We start from the raw sequence: 17,568 nt of genomic DNA on the forward strand, positions 1-17,568 counted from the left end.
CTCAAGGCAGGGGCAATGGTGGGCTAGCCTAAGCCAAAACATTGTGGCATTGAGTGTGTTGAGTTATGTTCTTTTCTATATTTATTATATGTTGCTGATGAGATAAGCGGCCACAGCAACAAAGAGAATTGACTGATTCTTTTTATTATCGTGTTGTAGGCCTATGTTCCAAATGTAACCACTTTGAGCTGAATTCTGCATATGAAAGGTGTGAAATTAAGATTGCACTTCGGACTTTGAAACTTTTTATGAATTCATCCTCACTGTTGTAAAATGTTGAGCACTTATGAAGCCCTATACCCTGATGTGTTTATTTTGGTCCAATTTTGGTCCAATTTGACCACTTTATTGCCAGGGCCAGCTCAAGCAGCCCAAGTAAGCTCAAAAATGTTCTTTTTCAGTTGTGCATCTGTGATAGCCTGCATGGGTGTTCCCATCCTGCCTTGGGCAGGGGGGGGGGGGGGGGGGGGGGGGAGCAAGAAGATAATGAGCTGCACAGACACATTTGATAGACATCCATGGCGACCAATGCACGGATCTGGGTATTTTTTTCAAATACGAGAAAATGAACGTCTGGTTGCCAGACCACGTCTCATTTGAGAAGTGGTAGGCGCTAACCAGGCTATCTGTTGCAGTGTGCAGCCTCAAAACCAGCTTGGATGTAGATGAGTTGGAGTTGAGTATATGAAAGCTAGCTGGTACAAGCTGTTATATACAGCGGGGAAAAGTATTGAACACGTCAACCTTTTTTTTTTCTTTCAGCAAGTAATGTACGTCCAGTGAGGCTATTGATATGAAATTTCCACCAGATATTTAGAATCCACACATATAAAAAAATTCAAAATATCCAAAAAATGTCCAAAAGGAGAGCTATGAGTAAAAAATGGGAATGGCACAGGAAATAAAATAATATTGAACACGTTAAGAAAAAGCACACACAGGCAAGGGATGGCAAGGAACAAGCTGGAATCTACTGTAGAGTAATTATCCCTCCTCTCTGCACAAATATAAACTGGGTTAGTACATGGGCTATAACAAGGTTTTTCATTACAGGTGTCACACAACATTTCATTATGGGTAAACAAATAGCTCTCAAGACCTTTGCAACCTGTTGCAAAACATGTCAATGGAACTGGTTACAGATGATTTCAAAACTTCAGAATCATCCAGTAAGCTTGGAGCCATTATCTGCAAGTGGAAAGAACATCACTGCATCATCAACCGGCCATGCACAGGATCTTCTCACACGATTTCAGACCACGAGGTCAGAAAGATAGTCATCCATACTCATCCTGCATGACTTAAGAAAAACATGTCGAAGCTCATTGAAAGTTTGCTACACAACATTTGGACAAGCCTATATGAAATAGCTGCTACTGAGAAAATGTATTCTGGATGTCATACACACCATATTTGGAGGAGCAATCTGTGCACCACCCTAAAAATACCATACCAACAGAGAGGTTTGGAGGCAGAGGCATGATGATGTGTGGCTGTTTTTCACCTCATGGCACTAGCAGACCTCATACAGTTGAAGGAATGATGGAGTAATTTTGTTCCGGGAGAATCTTGCCATCCACCAGGATGATTAGGATGAGACATACAAGGAGAGTAGCTGTGTGCACATCCCACCTTGCAGGTGCAGGACAAATGTAGAGTAATATGGAAGAAAAAGGTAATGTCCGCAACACTGATAATTGCTCCCGGTTTAATGAAAAAAATGCAACGTTTCGACCCTACTGGGTCTTCATCAGGCAAATGGTGAACACATTTGTGAAAGGGTCATATAAAGGTCCAACAATCACCTGACCCACAATGTTTCCTCCCTGTTTCACTAGGCCTGGTAGCCCCACTAATCACTCAATCAGAGTTACAAGTATCCAGTATAAACAGATTTGTCAGAAAGGGCTTACAGCCTTGAGGGGTAGATAGCATTGCATAAAGGTATAATTAATTACATAATAATAAAGAATAAAATGAAAAAAACCAAAGAAGAAACAAATGAAAAAAATTAAATTTTTAGAAAATACAATTTTTAGAGAAGGACTGTCCCAAATGTCCAAAAAGCCCCAAACAAATTAAGAAGAGAGAAAGAAACATTACATCACACAGTGCATACAAATCCTACAGGAATGGTTTAATGTCAAATTCCTCATTAAGACCATTGGGAGACATTGTGTTAAGGAAATGAATCCAGAAGGTTTCCCGTTGAAGAAGAATTTTGTCTTGATCACCCCCTCTAGGAGGTTTTCTGACTTGCTCCACCCCGATGTATCTAAGGGCGCTGACATTATGTCCAGCTAGTTTAAAATGAGCGGCTACAGGACTGCGCTCATCCCCAGTTCTGATGGTGCTCCTGTGCTCGCTCATCCTGGTTCGAAGTGCTCGTGCTGTTTAGGATGAGACATAAACATTCCCGCAGGACAATGATCCAAAGCATTCGGCAAAGGAAACTCTCATTTAGTTTCAGAGAAAGGAAATCAAGGCCCAGACTTAAAACAGTGTTGGAAGTTAAGATCAGGATTCACAAGATAAGAGGGACTCCTGGAATCTTGAAGTATTTAAGAAATGTCAGGCATGTACAGGCCTATTGTCCTGTGCCATTTCACTTTTTTACACATACTGATGATCATGGACATTAATGTTTGGATTTTTTTTTATATATGTGTGGATTTCCTGAGTTAATGTCTGGTGAAAATGTCGTGCAAAAACCCTCATTGGAAGTATACTTTTTAAAAAAAAAAATGATGCCATTTCTTTTACATAAATCTGTTTCTCGGTCACTGAGTACTGTCAATGATTTTAAAGATGCTCCCAGAGTGTAGCACTGAAGCTGCCTGTATACTCAAATACCCTATGTTGGTTTACCCTAAACTGCAAAATACACCAGTCACATATCCAAATAAAATATTGTATTTGTCTATTTTGAAAGTAGGCCAACTAAAAATAGGGAGCATGATATCACTTTGCAAACTTTTTAATCTATTCCTTCATTACTGACTCTGTTGATTAACTGGACTGACAGCAAAATCTTTTCTCTACCTACAAGACATGCCATAACCTCACTCAACAGGTCAATACGCTGACCTGCCTGCTCATTTCATGGTCTGCCATCTTCAATGCATGCCCAGAAGGAGCAATATGACAGGGAAACCACATCCGATTGGATGATTAAATTAAAGTTATCAAGAAACTGATCAAAGTATTCAAGAAACTTGAGGATGGTATGACAGGGAGTTGTAGCCTATATATTGTGTGCGCAACCTACAAATTACGCATGTCATCACATCACCAAAAGTAGGCTGTTACCAAAAATATGTGGTAGTTAAGTCCAGTACATTTTTTGATACAAAATACGAAGCCATTTTCTTCAACAAAATAAAAAACAAAATAATACTATTGAGTATAATATATACTTTAAACTGTTGGCTATACTCTTTTGATCCGTTACCGCTTCGCTATAGCCCACCCAAAATTGCTCAACCCATAGGCTAAAGGTTTATTGCGATTGCCCAATATTACCAGCCCCCTCAATATGATAGAAGGTCAATCGTCTGCATTAAGTTACCAACTACTTTTCCCGTCCTAATTAGCCTTTAATGTAGCCAAGAAAGATCACTCGATAACTTTTGCAGATAGTGGAAAGAAAGAATCCGCCAATTTCCTGAGCAGCCTATTGTTTTGGTCCAGCTTCTCGGAAATGCGGCTCAGATAATACGAAATGTTGATATAGAAGCTGAGGATATCCTGAAAAGGATAGGTTAGGTTAAAACGAAAGCATTTCTCTCTTCGACGGTAGCCTATAGCTGCGCAACTAAGGACGCATCAACTAGCTCATGCTGTGAATTTTGGTCATAATTTTGGTCATAATTTAGGCTAATATAATTGGTCACGGTCAGTCTAAATAAAGAAAACGGAGAATCGGAGTCTATGAACGGAGAATGATAATTGTAAAATGCTTGCGTTGGGTGGGAAGAAATGAAAAAGAGGATAGCCCTCATTTGGAAGAGAACGTGAAAGACGCAGTATAAAGCGATTGGCACTGTAGCTGAGCGTGTGCCTCCAGATCGGTCTCAAGGATACAGCAGAGAAAAGCAAGAACGAAGGAGGGGGTGAGATATAAAGCCACCGGCCGATGAGACAAGATGGCCGGTCACTTCACCGAGAGATGCACTGGTAAGTCACTGTGCAGCAGACCACCCATGCTAGAATTCTTCATTCCAGTCAAACCCCACTGCTTGCTGTTGCCAACCCTGTACACCCTGCCAGGGCCGTCGCTAGGAATTTGGGGCCCTATAACAATAATCTTGGTTGGGCCCCCCCTACACAGATGATGTTTTAAAATATTGATTTAGCCTACATAAAATCATGTGCATATGGTATTTTGACTATATCACTCACATTTTGTAACAAGACAGTTGAGATGATAATAATAATAATAATAATAATAATAATGACATGTATTTATATAGTGCTCAGAGGGCTTTTACAATGGAGCACACTGAGCAAATGGAATGAAATAACTGTATAGAAATAACTGTATAGAATTAGCATTCATTTTGAGTGAATAGGCCTAGTAAATATGTCACGCAAAACACAATTTCATGAAACATTTGACTATCTTTAATTAACTTATGAAACAAAATCAAGTTTTCACTTATTTTTACAATGCCAATGTAGGGCAATTTAAACTGGGTTCCTCAACATAGAAGACCATGGTAACATTTCCTATTTACATTATATTCATGAGTTGGAAACCCATAATTGCACTCTGTAGTGTAAGTGAAATACATAAGAGAGCATTTCCTATAATAAAGGCTAAGAGTTCATTTTTATTTCTTATTTTAAGCTGATTTTATTAAAAATGCAAAAGACAACGTGATTTTCAATAACATTCCCTTAAGCTAGCTTCTGCACACTTTCCTTACTGTAGGCTAAGTGTCATTGGTCATGAAGATGGAGGCTGTGTAATTCAAGTGAAATAGGCTAATACCTATGCCTATAGCCTACTAGCCCTATAGGTTATTTATTATGTATAGGCTGAACATGTTATTTTGACTGGTTTAATTTAATTTAATGTAGCATAATCTTTCATGCCTGCCCCTTATGTTATGTGCCTGTCTTCTTTGAGACATTATGCCTACCGCTCACCTTCATCTTCATGTGGGGGCGCTGGGGGTGATTCAGGGGATGTTGGAGTTGGGGGTTGGGAGACAGCAGAAGTTGCTGGTGCACTTGAATCTGTTTGAACAAGGCATCATTTTGACAAAGTATGTTTGACTGCATTTCACATTGAGCTAAAATACTGGGCAACAGTTGCTGCCGTTTTTAAAAACAGTAGACCTACCTATAGTGTCAAAAATGAAAGAGACCACACACACTTGCTACTGTTGAGAGGATTTTAGCAGCAAATGGGGGGTTTCTAGTAGCCTAGCTACATAACTATTAGCCCGTCTATAGATGAGAAAGGCCTAGGCTATTGCTTAACTATGAGCCCTAAGCTGTTTTAAGGGCATTTTCACTACCTCTAGTTAGAAGCATTTATCCTGGTCATTGTAAGTGCCATTCACACATGCTACATATTGTTTTTTTCAGCACAGTCTAGGCTATCCAGATCTGCCACAATATCATGTATAAATACTTGCATTGATTTGATTTAGATTTTTAAATAATAAAAAGTTGAAAAGCGTACTATACAAATTCTTACATTTTGATGTGTATCTCACCACAGCAAGCTCACATCTCGACAAAACTTACATGGTTATGTAGGCCTGACTGTCCTGAACACGGCAATATAAGAACCATGGTGGAGGTATACTTTGGGGCTGAGCAATTTACAGAAATATGTGGTGTGTGCCTTCCAGAAATAAATGGCAATTTTTATTTAGTGATGAAAAAATGACTTTTTGGCACTTTTTGCTTTCCATATTGGTGACACTAGCTGATCTGACATGACTTGTTTGCGGTAGCACACATGACGTGCACAGATGATGATTCTCTATAATATTTGTTTTACTGCATTGCAATGAACACAGTAAAGGCAAAAAGTGTTTATTTGTCAAACAAATTTGGATGCAATATGAGTCTTGAATTGGATACCATACAGGAGTGTGTTAGGATCTCAAAACCGTGTTATGAACGTGACTTGTCATAGAGAAACACATGATAACATTGGATTATGAACATAGGCTATTCCACACAAAAACACGAGGTAAGTGGAGCTAAATGAAGTTATTATTTTGCTGTCACTTCGTCTGTTTTATTGCCTAGAAGGTTGTATTTGGTATCTGTGGATAGCTCTAGCTCTCCTCTTTCATCTGACATGCGTGCCAAATCTTTTTGATCGCGATTTCACGAGGAAATCAAACGAGAGTAAAGGTAGCCAAAGCTATATGACATTATTATTTGTTTGTAACTTCGTCTGATTTTATCATACGAAATGATCAATGTATTTGGTATCAATGCAAAGCTCTGCTTCTCCTCTTTCATTTGATATGCGTGTCATGTCTGTGCGATGCGTGGTCCGCGAGTAATTTAAGCGAGAGTTCTGGATGCGCCGGTGAACGCAGAGCAATATAGACTGTAAATATGATATACTTTGATTTAACTTCATCATTTTATTTTATTTTCATACTTGATCGTACAGACAAGTGTCTAGTATCGTTGGAAAGCCCCGGTTCTGCTCTTTCCTGCAATATAAGTTTCATCTCGCTGTGACTAATAATAATAGCGGAGCAATGTAACAAAGAAAATGTGTGCGTTTTTTGACGCACTTTGCGTCCGTTGGGCTCATAGGGTTAAAACATTATATTCGGGATAGTCTTAAAACGAACTCAAAGAAAGAGAGTGTGATGCGGTCTGCTTTTTTAGTTTTGACCGTTCAGAACGAGCCATTTCCACAGATAAGAGGCATGTCAGTTGGCCTGGCTATAATAGCTTAAATTTGACTGGATTGATATTTTACCTAAAACATAGGCCTACAAAATTAAAAGAAGGTTTCTTTCTGGCAACATGGCGAGAACGTTAGACTACCTAACGCCCTAGCCTACCTTATAGGCTAAACAAAACTATTCAACCCTACCCCTGCCCAAAAGTTCGCTAGAATAAGCAGGCTAACATTTAGACTACTAGGCCTACAAATACCCACCTTTTTTTAAGGAAATACTGGGTCACATACTGTCGACCCTTTGCCTCATTTATCTCTCTCCCTTTTTTTTCTTTTCGTTTTTGACTGCCCGATTTGTGGGGCATTTTCACTCTCTGGTGAATGCTGCTGTGCCGTTCTGTTGCGCAGTCAGCTGTGTGTCAGCTCGTCCTCTAGCCTGAAATGTGGATTTCGGAATGAACCATTTACGATAATCGAGAGGGGGGCATGCCCAATGGGCATTAATGTTTCCAAACATATAGCCTATGTTTTAGACACCAAGGAATTGCAAAACTGTAATGTACATTTAATCATTTTATTATAATCAAAATTTTGTCTTTTAGCATCACAATATTTGGACTTTGCTGGGCCCCACCTCAATCATGGGCCCCTATACTTGTCATAAGCTACCCCCGCCTAGCGACGGCCCTGCACCCTGCCATTACATTGTCATGTCTGTTTAGTCTGCGTCAAACGCATCATAACGCACACATACATGGAGGTCAGCTGTTGTGGTAATATAGCTCTCTCTCTCTCTCCCTCTCTCTCTTTCCCTTTCTCTCTATCTCTCTCTCTGGTATTATGAAGAGCCTGCCTTGCCTTCGCGACGTATTTTGCTCATAGGTGGGCTGCAGACTGGGAAAAGCTCTGCAGGCAACACCATCCTGGGGAAGCAGGTGTTCCCAACAGAGGAAGTGACATCAGAGAGTGGCGCATTCCGAGTGGAAGTGTTTGGGCAGATGGTCACTGTGGTGGACACGCCTGGGTTAGGCTGGAGTGAGGATGGAGTAGTGGATGGTGGTCAGCCGCAGGAGTCCACTACTGACACCTGGAACCTGAGCTCGGGTGTACTGCTCTGCTCTCCGGGGCCTCATGTCATTCTCTTGGTGCTGTCCGTGTCCCAACCCCTCACTGAGAACCACAGGAAAACACTGGAAACTCATCTGGAGGGAATGGGAAGAGGTAAAAAATATATGATTTGAAAAGACATTTCTGATAAGTCACATGGGGGTCACAATATGCCTCTTTCACATGAGGAATCCATTCACTAAAACATTCTCGCCCATTGAAGTTCCTCTAAGCCATGTCCAGGGGCGGAGTGGTAATCGGGAGATTCGGGACATTTCCCGCCAGGCCGGCCGGCCTGATGTTGCATTTACACTGGCCCAAAACGTGCCTGAGCGGCCGCTGGAACATTTGTTATCATAAGATATTTCCCGAAGTGTTTCCGTCATCTGAAATCGCTCATCGTTAATTGCTTTCTAGAGGAAACCAACCACTATTTAAACCATTCAGTTGCGATATATACCTTAGTCATGGTTACCTTACATATTAATTACAGGCCTATTCATCTCAGTTCTCTCCGATCAGTGCATTTGTGTGTAGCCTTGGGTGTCTTCATTTAATTCTTCATATTATTAAAAAGTGTTATTTAACTCTTTTGGTCACAAATAAATTCAAAATAGAACAGCAAAGCCTCCTGGGAATGGCAAATACGTTTGCTAGGTCAGTCTATTACAGAAATGTAGGGGGATAGATGAGCGGCCCCTCCTCTAATGGCATGGCCCCTTAGCCTACACTATTCGTGAAAGTAGCGTTTTGATAGTGAACGGATTAGGTGTTTGCTTGATTAATATGGAAGGCAAGAAGAGGAAAGAGAAAGAGGGGGCTGAAAAAGGCAGAATTAAGAAGAAGCGACTGCTGGAGGAGCATGCATATAAATGCTCAAAACAGATTTAGGCTACCCGTAGTCTAGTCCACGGCCATTACGAGTGCAGGTAAATTTGACAGAATGAAAATCATTGACGCAAAGCTCAACTACGTTAGGCTACTTGCTAGACGGAAAATATCACAAGCTAGTTAACTCATGTAGCCTACATTTCAAACGAATAAATGGCTTACAGTTTTTTTCAGTGACTGACATAGCGTTTGTCCAAACAGTTGTCACGTTTTCTAAACTCTAAACACATTGCGGCCATACCATTCACACATTTCATGTCGTTTTCGCACAATATGCAGGCAGTGAACACATTTCCACAATGCTTACATTTTCTTAACAAACAACAAAATGATGGATCGTTTTTCTATTATTTTACAGATGTTACTGTTAACACATGACATCCCACAATAGTTAAAACAATTCCAACCCTCAGTAACCTCTCCTTCTGCAATGATATCAGTTCAAAAACAATATATCTCAGCTGATAATAAACAAACAATTGAATAACTGGCACATAGATGATGTTGGGTAAATTGGGCCAACCACAGCTGATTCCAGTTTGTCTTAGACTCAGTGGCAGGGGTTACTTTTTACATTTACATTATACTTACACAGTAAAAGGAGGAGGTGATGTTTTTGGAAACAGAAACATAAAAAGACAAATACTGTAGCCTAATGTCTGGATGAGGAAGAGTAAGAACAATGGGCCCAGGGAGAAGAGCAAGGTGCGGAGGTGCAGGAGTAGTGAGAGGAGCAGGCCCAAGGAGATGGCAAGGTAGAGATGTAAAATGCTTTTGACTTTTGATTACAGTATATGTTACAGTATATGTGGACATACATTTCCCAACCAAGAAATTTAGTGTAAAAATGGTGTATTGCATGTTTTGCATGCAAATGCCCGTAAAACTGAAACATGAAAGTCTGGACCTGGACCTTCATAGATTGACTATATTACATTTAGCCAACATTTTGTTTGTGTTTATAATATACGGAAGGTGGTCGTGCTCAAGGCATGGGTGGGTTGGGCCGGCAGTGGGCTGGCGGCGGGTAGGGGGCCGGTGTGGTCAGAATATTCCCGGTGGATTTTAGTGTCCCACTCCGCCCCTGGCCATGTCCCTCCCTCTCTTCTTGTCTCTCTTGCAATGAATGTGTAGTAATAGTGTTCATGAAACTAAGTTGTGACTGATACTCTTCACAGGTGTCTGGAGGTACACCATTGTGTTATTCACAGGTGTTGATAGGCTTGGTGCAGATGGATGCTTGGAAAGCCACATCATCGAGGGAGGAAAGCCTCTTCAGAACCTTGTGGAGAGGTGTGGTAACAGGTACTGTTGGGCAACTAAACTGTTGGGCTATTTCATGTTCAATCCTCCTGACTCAAGTTTTTTTTATTATTATTTTAACAAATATGTCTCCAACAGGTACCACAGCTTGGACAACACTCAGCTAAATGAGAGGACTCAGGTTCAGGAACTACTACTGAAGATGGAAGAGGTGGTTGAGCAGAACCAAGGATGGTTCCTGGAGGTGGATCGTTCCTGGGACCTCCTGCGTGACTACAGAACCAAGAACAACCTGATGTGGAATGTGGTGGTACAGGCAGAGAGGAGAGCGACGGAGTCATGGAACCTCCAGGAGGGGATGAATGTATCACCCCCGAGAGGTTGGGAGGTCAAAATAAATATTTCACTGAAATGTAGCCTACAAAATATTACGATTGGTCTCAATTGTAGTCGCTTAGGCATGATTGTTGTCAGTTTAAACTATTCTGTTGGAAGTGCAGCTTTGCATGGTACCATCTAGTGGTAAGCCAATGATGTCTTGGAGCAATTTACAGTTTACTGAGCCTCTGCAAAGAAAGTCATTTGTATTTCCTTAGAGCTCCTATCATCTGATGTCCTTTTCCTCCTCTCCTCTCCTCTCCTCTCCTCTCCTCTCCTCTCCTCTCTCGCATTCATGTGTCTCAGAGCTCAGGATCATCCTACTGGGCTGGAAGGGTGCGGGGAAGAGCATGGCAGGGAACACCATCCTGGGTTTCCAGGGCTTTGACGTGGGCAAGCAGACCGAGGTCAGCCTCAGGAGACAATCTCAGGTGTCGGGGCGTCGGGTCACCTTGGTGGACACCCCGGGGTGGGGTTGGTGGTCCGTGAAGCAAACCCCCAAACAGGTGAAGCGTGAGACGCGGAGGGCCGGCGAGCTCCTCCGCCCGGGTCCCCACGTCCTGCTCCTGGTCATTCCCGTCGTGTCCTCCCTCACGTCCCGGAAGAGATTCGTTCTGGAGGACCACATGGAGAAGTTCTTTGGCGAGGAGTGGGCCCAGTACACTCTGGTGCTGTTTACCTGCGGCGACTGGCTCAGAGGCCTCGGCTACTCCATCGAGGAGCACATCCAGAAGGGCGGGAAGGAGTTGATCAGGCTGCTGGAGACCTGTGGGAATTACTACCACGTCCTGGACAACAAGAGCCCTGAAGGCCACAGACAAATCCCTGAACTGCTCAACAAAGTAGAGGAGATCATTGCACAAAATACAAGAGAGCCTTACCTATACGTAGAGGGTAAGTGATATAGGGCTTCTTACTGATGGTCATATTATTATTCGCAGTTGTAGAGACTCTACTGTTTACATCTGGTTTACGCATCTTGGGCTAACGGATCAGAAGTGGACAGCTGAGACATAACACACACAAGCACACACACACACATGCGTGTGCGCGCGCACACACACACACACACACACACACACACACACACTCGCCTTGATGAACTGCCCTCATAATCTTTTTGGACAAAGGCGTCTGCTAAATAACTACAACCATAACCATAACTAACCATAATGCACAACTTTTTTTCCCACAGATCACAGTGAAGATTCCGCGAGAATGACAGAGTCTCCAGGATGCTCAACATGTAATCTCCAGTGAAGAACAGGATACACACAATGTTAAGATGGGGGTTTTCCAACCAAACTGTTGTGCATGGCAGTATGTTTAAATGCAGTTTTGACAATTAGTCACATAATGATCCAGGTTTACTTGTACACCTTTGGAGACACATGTTCCTCTGATTTCTTCTTTTCGATGTATATTATTTGTGTTATGCTGTCCAAATCTAGTTGAGGTTTCCAAGTTACTATCATTGCCATTCATTCACTTGTAACACGGCACGCCTTCCTCTTGCACTCTGTGATTATACTTGCGTTTACAGAAACAACTCTGAAGAACCAGATATTTCTCAGAACTATTCACCCTCACCTTTCTCATCTCTGCCACAAACCCCTACTTTATTCATTTATTTAACTGGCTTCTCTTGCATTTTTGTGGTATTTAAGCCTACCTTACACTGGCAAGATTTGGGAAAGATTCTTGAAAGATTGTAGTCTTTTGAGTAAAGCTTGAATGAGGGGCATTAGTTAAAAGACTACAATCTTTCAAGAATCTTTCCCAAATCTTGTTAGTGTAAGCTAGGCTTTAGACTGCCATGATAGCACTTTTATGCCTCCTTGCACTTTCAAAAGATATGAATTGGAACTTATTATGCCTTGCCTGTTTGAGATATTTAGCTGCATTTATAGCTGTTTATAAGTTACTGTTGAAAATATTATTTTGACTAAGTCATGCCTTTTAATAGTTGTGAGAGCACAGCTGGCTCCTCAACAATGGATGTTTTACACTGCACAAGCCTAGCATATGGTCTGCTTTTGTTTTTACACTAATTTTCTTCAGGAACTCATGAACTCATTTCTATCAGGTTCATACATGTCCATACGTTTTGTATTTGTGTCAGCTGGTACAGTTAATAGTGCCAGGGGGCTATATTCATGATTTAAACATTTGTCCATATCCTGCTGATTGTCAGTTTGGTTAGTATTGTGACAGTGTAAGCGGATCACACTCCCCTAGACCAGAATGGTTACAAAAGGATTCCTCATCCAGGATATATGGCAATCCTTGGCTATTCCCAGGCCCAGCAAACCGTTGGACTTGGGATATAATTATCCGTGCTCTATTGTGGAGTAGGCTAGCCATGCTATGATTTTGTATATTTCTGCCTATATTCGGGTAGATGCAACATTTGCACATTCGTATTACTGTTTACAGGTTTTGTCTTGTATAATTGGGACGTGGAGTCCTTTCCCTGAATGAAAAGCTAACAAATTAAATGCCACACTCACAATCTTTTATCTGGTTTGTGATTACAGCCATGATAAAATTTAATTTTTAAATAACAAAATACTGTAAACAGACTATAAACAATGCCTAAAACAGCAAGTGATGGTACACGCTTTGTCATAGAAAAAAATAAACATTTGTAAAGCTGTTTAAGTGTCTTGTGAAACAGGAATTTAAAACATCAGTGTACAGGCTACATAGCCCATCTGTTATGGAGTATATCATGTGTTACAATATAAACATGTATCTTAATTTGTTAATCGCAGTTGGGGTACCAGTGCAATGTGTTGTGCTTCAGTGGCAATAATATTGTATTGGTATCTTCAGGCACTCACATTATGGTTGTGTTCCTGTTTAGTAACAACTCTTTTAGAGTTGAAGAAAATGTATATTTACATGAGGAAATATATGGCATTATACACATTAATTATCCAACATGTAGAGAAACACCATTGTGTCTTTTTTTATGAGGGAAGTCATTCAGCAAACAAAATGAACCATTTGACAAGGAAAAAATTATTATTGCTTTCACAATTAAGTTGACTGATAAGATGTGGTAGTCAGAAAACCCAGTCCATCTTCTATTTTCAAGTTGTTAGCAAATGAATAACTTGTAAATAAAAAGCATACCAATACCAACTGAGATTAGACATTAGAGGGCATTTGCCATGTACTGAATGAAAAGCAGCCTGTGTGCTTGGCTATCATGGAACCCTGAGTTACTGAGCATTATTTATAATGCCATAATAAAGTTGTACATTTGTACTGGGTATTATTGTGGAAACAAACTGTGTGCGCATGTATGTATGTATGTATAAAAGAATAGATTACAGTGGACTAATCACACAAGAGGCTGTACACTGATACAGTAGACTAAAATAAGTTTATTCAGGACTAATTTGAACAGTACAAGATGTAGCAAAAGTAGTTTCAGGATACATGAAGGTGAATAAATGCAATACAATACGTAATAATACTTGACAAGACAATAAGTAGGGACTCAAGATACTTGGATAGAGTCATTTTCATACTGATTATAGACAATACTACTAAGAGCATACTGGTCACTGCTGAGACTGACATGCATTAGGGTATGGGATGCACATCTTCACAAAGCCTATAAAAATAACAATGCATCATGACGTTAGGACACCTTACTCAACTGCCCATATTCCTCCTCAGAATCGACACTTTGAAACCTTTCTGTTACCAGTCTTTTAGTTTCTACCAACAGTCTGCCATCCTACTCCTACACTTCGCACCACACTACAACTTGCTGCCATTTCCTTAGGCAAGGACCTTCCGTTGCTTGGCAAGCCGCACCTCTTCCATAAGCTCCTTCAGATACTGGATCTCCTTGGTGATGGAATTACATTTTTCAGCCAGCTCCTGGTTCCTCTCTTCAAGCTGGTCACACTCTGTCTGCAGCACGTCCTGTTCGGCACGCTTCTTCAGGCGGTACCTTGTTGCCGCAGTCTTGTTTTGCTCCATCTTCCGCTGCTTCTTCTCCAGAACCCTGGACCGGGGTTTGGACCCTCCGGGGGCTGCTGAAACTGCCACCGTTTCTGGGCTGGATTTGGGCCTGGCGGGGTAGGGACGGGTTCGGCTGGAGTTGACTTTTGGGGACAAAGACGTGCCTGAGCCACTGTTGGGGAGAGCTACAGCGCAGGACGGAGTTGGGATGATGCCCACCTCCTGTTTTGGAGGGGCCAGCAGCAAGACGATACGAGTCGGGGAGAGGGACAACACGATCCTGGACACCTGGGGCGTCTCCACTGGGGCAGGCTTCTCCACTTCTGAGACATCCACCTCACTGCCCAGCTCCAGGGTGAAGGCTGGGGAGGGCAGGGGCTCCGGAGATGGGGATGGAATCGGAGAAGGGGGCTCCGTTTTGATTTCTAGCTCTGTCTGAACCTCTGGGACCAGATCAGGCATTGTGCTGGCATCAAGAGTTGGAACAGCAGCAACATCAAGGATGGGGTCTGGGAGACTTTCGAGGGAGTCTAGGGAGGAGACAAGCTCCTCGGGAGAGCTGGGAGAGTTTTCTGGGTCACAGGAGCTGATGAATGAGTCCAGATCAAAATCATTCAAATCCATCGTCTCGGCCATCCAGTCCATTCCGGAGAAGGCGTCCTCTGTAAATACAGAATATAACATTTATAATTAATATTTTAAAATTAATGCGTGGGGCAAAAAAATACAAGATTATTACTGGAGATATAACAATTTACCTTTTGCTTCACCTGAACCCAAGTGGGTGTGGTTCAACTGGTCTGCAGCCACCCAAGGGAGGGGCAACAAGCCCCTGCCCACTTTGTCGTCTGGCAATGGAGGAGAAGGGGAGGATGGAGGGGAGAGGGAAGAGAACTGAGAGGAAGGTGAAGAAAGAGAAGAGAGGGGCGAAGATGGTTCCTCTGGTCGGGAGGCCATCATTTCATCGGGGTCCTGTAGCGACTCGAATGGGTCAGCCGTCAGAATCGAAGGCCCCCAAAACAGGGCCTCCATATCGTCTGGGCCAAACTGTGAGCTCATTAGTGACATGGCTGTGGGTCACACGCAGAATCAGGAGATCTCGGATCTGGTGGAAGTCGAATGTTTTCTCTATGCTGTCTGCTACAGCAGTGCTGGGGAAAGTCACAAAGGACCTGCAACAGAAGGTTGAGATTTGGTAAGTATTTCATATTGCCACAGAACAACAGCAAAATAATGTCCAACATTAGTATCATACATGAAGATTTAAAGTAGGCCTAGGCTATGATAAATATTTTAAGTGGGTCATAATAATATACGTTTAAAAATGTATACTTAAGGAGTTGCATAGCAGTTGTGTTACTGCACTAATAACAATTGTTCATATTTAATTTACTACTATTTAATACAAAACTTCCGCCCTTTCCAAATAAGGACATTATGTCAACCGGTGACTCCACCAAAGACACTTGACTCCACCCACTAACACGACTGTCAAGTGTCAAACTCGGGAAATGGTAGGATGTTGTCCAAATCGTGTAGAAGAGAAAAATCTCATGCGATATGGTCGTTTAAACGAATAAACATGGCAACCTAACGCAGCATTTAATAACTACCCTGTCTAGCGTTATATCAAAAGAGAAAACTCTGCATTATTTCCAAAATTGTCATAGTTATGAAAAGACAACGGAGGTTGTCGCCATTTTGTTGACCAGCTCGAGCCAGATTCTTTGTTAAAAGAATGAGGTCGCCATTTTAATGAAGCCAGACGGTATACTTCGACGCTCGTCTGGTAAGTATTTAGAGAAACCAAAGGTTCATATCCATCATAACACCCCTCAAAATATACTATAAAACGAAACAATATACGTAGCCAATTCAATTGTCAAGCGGATGTGTTTATATTTGAGGTAATTCACTTATGCAATCCCATCTGAGCCCAACTCCAGTGCCCTCAAAACGTCAATTTAAAGATGATTACTTTCTTGTTGGGACTACCATTCATTTTCATTTTACCTGAATATAATACAATTCAGAATGTGATATAACAGCAATTTTACATTGAATACAGCTGACCTCTGATATACAACCACTGGCAAACAAAACAACGCCTTTGAATCACTATAATTATTGGTACTTACGCCATTTTTGTAGAAATATTGTTGTAAATCAGTGCACTGCGTTATGCACTGCGTTGTTTGCTGCTGTCTGTCTGCTGCAAACAATTACGCGGCCATCGTGGCTTCAGAGCGTTTTCGCTCGGGTTTCCAGAAAATATAACTGAGGTGTTGGAGAAGAGAGATGGGAAAACGATGAGCGCATGTCGATACTCTGTATTTATATGACCGCCTTACACCCAGACCTTTTTTGTACACCTCCGCCAAAGTCCATCACATAGTCCCTCATCTAAAACCAGAATTATACCATTCTGCTACATGTATTTGTAGTTTATGATATGTAAAGTCCAAACTCTTCTCAGGATCGGGTAAACTTGTCAATGGAACTGAATTTTAAACGCTGATCTGATCATGACATCTGAGAACTAGGCTACAGCTCTCCTACGTGGCTCTGCTGCTCTGCAGCCAATTTCGCCCTCTGGTGGAACCAACGAAATATAGCTCCTCGGTTGAAGTCAAGGGCAATTTTGGTCTGGCCACACCTCAGCTCTAGCCTGGAAAATCTTCTTTCTTTTTTTCTTTTTTTTTTTCTAATTTATTTCTAGACACTCGAGCACAATGAATCTCATTACTTATAAATTATTTTTATGAGTATATGACAAACTTGAACTTGAACTAATAGGAGTGCATGAATCATTCACTTTAGGCCTATACCTCAATGAGTGTAACTCGACTTGCTGACTTTGCAGACTGATCATCTCCACATATGGACATAAAGCATTATATTCACCCACTTTATCATCCAAGATTGCTAACATCAGCTCTTAATGCCATGTTTTATTCTTAAAACGTGTGCGCTTTCAGTCTACAGTCCCTTCAAAAGTTAATAGGCCTTTAGGCTAATTATATGCTGGGATATCAGACTAAACTATGCTGTATGAAAAGTAT

The 17,568-nt window shown here is 41.6% G+C and overlaps 2 protein-coding genes across 2 annotated transcripts; one reads left to right on the forward strand and one right to left on the reverse strand.

Annotated features, from left to right (window-relative positions):
* The first annotated feature begins 3,091 nt into the window (after positions 1-3,091).
* Positions 3,092-13,807, forward strand: si:dkey-110g7.8 (GTPase IMAP family member 8). Its single transcript, XM_062531573.1, has 6 exons — positions 3,092-4,176; positions 7,733-8,107; positions 10,063-10,189; positions 10,286-10,527; positions 10,832-11,419; positions 11,721-13,807. The coding sequence occupies exons 1-6, from the start codon at positions 4,146-4,148 to the stop codon at positions 11,783-11,785; spliced, it is 1,428 nt and encodes a 475-aa protein (XP_062387557.1). The 5' UTR covers positions 3,092-4,145; the 3' UTR covers positions 11,786-13,807.
* A 92-nt stretch (positions 13,808-13,899) lies between these two features.
* Positions 13,900-16,819, reverse strand: atf4b (activating transcription factor 4b). Its single transcript, XM_062531575.1, has 3 exons — positions 16,645-16,819; positions 15,265-15,678; positions 13,900-15,168 (listed from the first exon to the last, which is right to left on the reverse strand). The coding sequence occupies exons 2-3, from the start codon at positions 15,572-15,574 to the stop codon at positions 14,321-14,323; spliced, it is 1,158 nt and encodes a 385-aa protein (XP_062387559.1). The 5' UTR covers positions 15,575-15,678; positions 16,645-16,819; the 3' UTR covers positions 13,900-14,320.
* Between the last annotated feature and the right edge of the window lie 749 nt (positions 16,820-17,568).

Source organism: Sardina pilchardus, chromosome 3 (assembly GCF_963854185.1).
Source record: "Sardina pilchardus chromosome 3, fSarPil1.1, whole genome shotgun sequence".
NCBI classification, from domain to species: domain Eukaryota; kingdom Metazoa; phylum Chordata; class Actinopteri; order Clupeiformes; family Clupeidae; genus Sardina; species Sardina pilchardus.